Genomic DNA, 5,398 nt, shown 5'->3' on the forward strand with positions numbered 1-5,398 from the left:
CCGGGGCCGCCAGCGCCCAGGGCCACACACAAGGGACACAGGCTCACCTGGCTGGCAAAGGCCTCGTTGATCTCAAAGATGTCCACGTCATTCACCGTCAGCCCTGCGCCCAAGGGAGAGACCCCAAGAGCAAAGTGAAGCATGAGCTGGCACCCTGGCTCACACCTGTAATCCCAGCTACTTAGGAGGCTAAGATCTGAGGATCGCAGTTCAACACCCACCAGGGCAGGAAACTCTGAGACTGTTATCTCCAATTAAGCACAAAAAGCAAGAAGTGGCGGCCACAGTGGCTCACATCTGTCATCCCAGCTACCCAGGAGGCTGAGATCAGATGAGGATTATGGTTTAGTGCCTGCTAGGGCAGGAAAATCTGTGAGATTCTGGTCTCCAAAGAAATGGCAAAAAAAAACAAAAGGCAGAAGTGAAGTCGTAGCTCAGACGGTAGAGCACCAGCCTTGAACAACAACTACAACAAAAAAGCTCAGGGACCAGTCAGTCTCAGGTCCTGAGTTCAAGCCCCAGGACTGGCACACAGGAAAAGGGGATCGGGGCCAGGTAGGGGTGCAGCCGTCTCACCTGCTTTCTGCAGAGCCACAGGGATGGCGTAGGCGGGCCCCACGCCCATGATGTCAGGGGGGACCCCGACCACCGCGAATGATCTCAGCACGCCGAGGATGGGCAGGCCCAGCTCCTCTGCTGTGGATCTCCGCGCCATCAGCACCGCCGCCGCCCCGTCGCTCACCTGGCTTGAGTTTCCTGGGGTGCAGGGGTGGGGTGAGGAGGTGAGGAGGCAGAGGGGGGGGGTGGGGGTGGGGATGGGAAGGGGCCTGCCCCGCTCACCAGCTGTGGTGGAACCACCATCTTTGAAGGCGGGCTTCAGCTTGGCCAGACCCTCCAGTGTGGTACTGGGACGGATGCCCTCGTCCTGAGACACGGTGAGGGTTTGGGGGTCGCCCTTGGCATCCAGGACGGTGGTGGTCACGGGCACGATCTCGGCACGGAAGCAGCCCTGGCTCTGAGCTCGGGCTGCCCTTTCAGTAGCATGGACAGACAGACAGACAGACAGGGTCAGGCCTCCCAGCCCACCCCCCCCTGCCCCGCCAAACTTCCCTGGTACAGGGCCACCCGTACACAACACCTTCCAAATAAATGCAAGAGCCCAGTTCTGGGCGGGGACAGAGGATCCCATAGGCCCTGCGACCTGGGGGGCACACCCCAGGCCTTCCTGAGCTCTAGAGGTCTTGGTGGTGCCTCATCTGAACCTCAAAGGAGAGGAGGATCAGGACTGGTGGCTCCCGCCTGTCATCCCAGCCACTCAGGAGGCTGAGATCTGAAGATCACAGTTCCAAGCCAACCCTGGGCAAGAAAATCTGGGAGAGTCTTCCTCTCCAGTGAACTAGCCAAAAGCTGAAGTGGAAGTCTGTCTCGAGTCGTAAAGCACCAGGCTTGGAATGGAAAAAACCAAACACGGGCAAAGGCACTGAGTTCAAATCCCAGTACTGACGGAACATGACTTCAGGGCACACCGGGTTCTACCCCCGTCCCGACCCCAGCCCTCACTTCTGCTGGGAGGCCAGTGCGAAGGCGTCCTGCTGCTCCCTGGAGATGCCAAACCGCTCAGCCACGTTCTCCGAAGTGATTCTAGAACCAAAGCAGCAAACCCGACGGGCGTGAGGCAGGCGGGCGGGCGGGGAAGGGCCTGGACCTCCCAGGACCCAAGCCTGATCTGAGCCATGGGGGACTGCATGAGGACTCGGGCCCCAGGCTAACACTCCGGCCAGGAGGCTGCGATCCCCGCAGAAGACCACCTACAGGAGTGGTCGGCCCCGGAAGGGGACACATAGGCTGGGGTAGGAGGCTGGGTGCGGTCACTAAGTGCCAGGCGCGCCCAGGTCCCCTATGTCTCAGAGGATGAGGGATTCTGGAAGCTTCTAAAGCAAGGCCCGCCTGGCACTCACCCCATGGGGATCAGGCAGTCTCTGGCCTTCTTATTGTCCACCAGGCGGGAGCTGATGTTGCCAGGATTCCCTCTCTCGGCCATGGACATGGACTCCACCCTGCGAAGCCAAAGGGGGAAACTGAGTCCCACCAGGCTCCTCCCGCACACCAGGCACCGCCGGATCAGGGGTGGCCAACGGCCAGGGAGCCCCCAGGATGAAGGGTGGGAAAGGCTGCAAGGCAGACAGGGCCCAAGGCCAGCATGGCAGGCCTGGGGGACAGCTCCGCCCAAGCCCCGCCTCTCCCCGCACCCAGGTCTAATCAGGACCACGCCTCTTCCTGAGTCTAGGACCAATCAGGACACAGATCTCTCCCTGCATCCATAAGCAATCAGGACACATGCCTCTCCTGCATCCATGACCAATCAGAACACTGTGTGAACTGCTGAACGGCCAATTGGCAGCTTCCGAGGAAGCCCTGGTAGGCCCTGCCCTAGAACACGCCCAGTCAGAGGGAGAAGAGACATCATCTATGTGGAGGAAGTGGACTGGCTGACCGGAAGTGGCAGTGGTCAGTGCACAGGGGCGGAGCCCCAGGCCTCAAGCACATCACTGAGTACCCGGGTCATGGTGGCTGAGGCCTGCGGTTCAAGGCCCACCCAGGCAGGAAAGTCTATGAGACTCTGATTTCCAAGGATGCAGCAAAAAGCCAGAATCAGCAGCATGGCTCAAGTGGTAGAGTGAAAAAGCAAAGGGTCAGTGCCCAGGCTCTGTGGTCCAGCCCCAGGATGGGTAAGAATGACCTCACACACCAGTGTGGCTGAATGGGTTGATGCCCCAGCACTGGGTGGAACTGTGTCACCAAAACCAGGCCCCAAGGGTAAGCTCTGGCAGTCACCATGTAATCCATCCCCAGCAGGAATGCTTGGCACAAATGCGGGTCCTGAGGGACGGAGGGGTGTCAGGGTTCTGACAGCCCAAACCCCACTGAGGGACTCTGGCCTCAGGACTCATTTCCAAATAGACGCTCTGGGCAAAAAGACATGTCAAAGTCTTAGGCACCAGCCAGCGGGGATTTTAGTATTACTTAGGCCCAGGGATATTTTGTTCTTATTTCTTTTTCGTAAATGTAGGCTTAAGCTCAGGGCCTGGAATCTGTCCCTTTGCTTTCTTGTAAGGCAGGGGCTCAAACCACTTGTGCCACAGCTCCATTTATGGGGTAGTTCATTGGAGATCGGTCTCCCAGACATTCCTACCTGTGCTAGCTTCAAACCATGATCCTCAGATCTCAGCCTCCTGACTATCTATAAAGACGATGTGAGCCATCAGCACAGAGAGCTTTGTAACCATGTAATCTTAATGCCAAGCCTCGAAGTCAAAGCCCTGGAGAACTCACAGAAGGTTCTAGCTCTTCTCAGAGCACCTACAATACTTTCCCTGGGAAGAAGGGAACCCAAGAGACAAGGCTCAGACAACCAGATCCCGGTTTGTGAACTTTGGCTGTCTCCCTACGGAGACATGGGTCAGCAGAGCCCAGTTCTAGTCAGCCAAGGTCGGCCAGAGGCCAGAGATGCTTCCTGAGAAAAACTCCACTGGCCATCACCCACTGGTGGCTGATGCCCGTCAGTCCAGCTACTCAGGAGGCCACGATCTGGAGGATCACAGTTCCACACCAACCCGGGAAGGAAAGTCCGAGACTCTGATCTCCAATGAACCACCAGAAAAACCACAAGTGGAGCCATGGTTCCAAATCACCATCATTTAGAATCAAGGAAGAGGAAAGTTAGTTGGATGATCGCAGAAGTTATCAGCTCCCCAACTGGAAGGAATTCTTACCCACAGGCCATGCCAATGTCAAAAGACCCATTTCTGATGCCACCTGCAACAAAAGTGTTCCGTGACCAGGGGGCTGCGGTGGAGCTGTGTGTGAGCTGCGGGGCCCCACCCCACCTGTTCTCCAGGTGGGACCCAGCGAAGCCAGACCCAGGAACTGCCCGGGAAGTCTTCACAAAGACCCGCCTCCTGCGGGGCACTGCTGGCTCACACCTGTCCTAGCTGCTCAGGAGGCTGAGATCTAGAGGATCAGGGTTCAAAGCCAGCCGGGGCAGGAAAAGTCTGTGCAACTCTTATGTCTAATGAAACCCCAAAAAGCTGGGAATGGCGCTGTGGTTCACATGGTAGAGCATACGATTGAGTAAAAGAGCTCAGGGTCAGCGCCCGGGCCCTGAGTTCCAGTCCCACAACTGACACAAAATAAATAAATGGAATAAAAAAATGCTTCCTTGAGGATGGGAAAGTGGCTCAGTGGTAGAGTGCTTGCCTAGTATGCATGAAGTCCTGGGTTCGATTCCTCAGTACCACATACACAGAAAAAGCCGGAAGTGGTGCTGTGGCTCAAGGGGTAGAGTGCTAGCCTTGAGCAAGAGAAGCTCAGGGACAGCGCCCAGGCCCTGAGTTCAAGCCCCAGGACTGGCAAAAAAGAAAAAAAAAACTGCTTCCTGCTGCCCCCGCAGACAGCCAGGTGCTGCTGCAGCCAGGCGGTGTCAGAACCATGCCCAATCCGGGTTTTGGGCAGTGCCCTTACCCCCTTACCTGCAATGTTAGCCAGTGCCTGCAGGCCGGAAGAGCACTGTCGGTTGACGGTGGATAGAGGTACGGTCTCCGGGATGCCACTGAGACAGAGGAGAGATGGCCCTGTCATTCTCTGCCTTGCCTTTCCTCCCAGTCCCCATATGGACAAAGAGCTGTGCTCATGCCTGTCATCCTAGCTACTCAGGAGGCAGAGATCTGGATGATGGAGGTTCAAAGCCAGCCCTGGCAGAAACATCAGTGAAATTCTTTGTTGTTGGTGGTGGTGGTCATGGAGCTTAAACTCTGGGCCTGGGCGCTGTCCCTCAGCTCTTCAGCTCAAGGTGAGTGCTCTACCACTTGAGCCTCAAAATCACTTCTGGTTTTCTGGTAGTTTACTGGAGGTTAAGAGTCTAAGTGCCATTCCTGCCCCGGGCTGGCTTTTATCTGTGATCCTCAGATCTCAGCCTCCGGGGTAGCTGGGATTTCAGGCCTGAGCCACCAGTGCCCGGCTGTCCTTGAGATTCTCAGTCCTGGAGACTCAGAGTTTAAGCTCTGCAATCAGCAAAAAAGAAAAAGAAAAAAAAGAGAGGAGGGGATATTCCAATCATTCATTCCCATCTTGGCTCAGCAAGCACTGAAGGCCAAAGTTTCTGGAGCAGAAGCAGACTCCCATTCCCCCCACCTCCACCCCCTTGCCCTGGGCTCTGCCCCAACTTCTGCCGATGGTGCAGGTATTGGCTTAGCAGCCTGGTCAGCCCACCAGCGAAGCCAGCCGAGTGATCAGCATGTTTTTCAGTTATTTATCTGACATGGGAGGACAGAGGCCACCCAGGCCCAGTGTAAACAGCCACACTCGCGTTGTGTACAATCACGTGACTGCCGACCTTTCC

General features: G+C 56.6%; 1 protein-coding gene across 1 annotated transcript in view; it reads right to left on the reverse strand.

Moving 5' to 3' along the window:
- Window positions 1-28: 28 nt before the first annotated feature.
- The window catches only part of LOC106002161 (3-ketoacyl-CoA thiolase B, peroxisomal-like), a gene marked incomplete at its 3' end in the record, with an annotated part of 7,351 nt that continues 1,981 nt past the window's right edge, over window positions 29-5,398 (reverse strand). The window contains exons 3-9 of the mRNA XM_013037079.1: window positions 4,530-4,609; window positions 3,774-3,816; window positions 1,959-2,057; window positions 1,561-1,641; window positions 841-1,031; window positions 577-756; window positions 29-103 (exon numbers count right to left, since the gene is read on the reverse strand). Of these exons, the coding sequence (XP_012892533.1) occupies window positions 29-103; window positions 577-756; window positions 841-1,031; window positions 1,561-1,641; window positions 1,959-2,057; window positions 3,774-3,816; window positions 4,530-4,609 (749 nt within the window). The remainder of the gene's footprint in view (window positions 104-576; window positions 757-840; window positions 1,032-1,560; window positions 1,642-1,958; window positions 2,058-3,773; window positions 3,817-4,529; window positions 4,610-5,398) is intronic.

The sequence above is a fragment of the Dipodomys ordii genome, unplaced genomic scaffold (genome assembly GCF_000151885.1).
Source record: "Dipodomys ordii isolate 6190 unplaced genomic scaffold, Dord_2.0 Scaffold3814, whole genome shotgun sequence".
Classification (NCBI taxonomy): Eukaryota; Metazoa; Chordata; class Mammalia; order Rodentia; family Heteromyidae; genus Dipodomys; species Dipodomys ordii.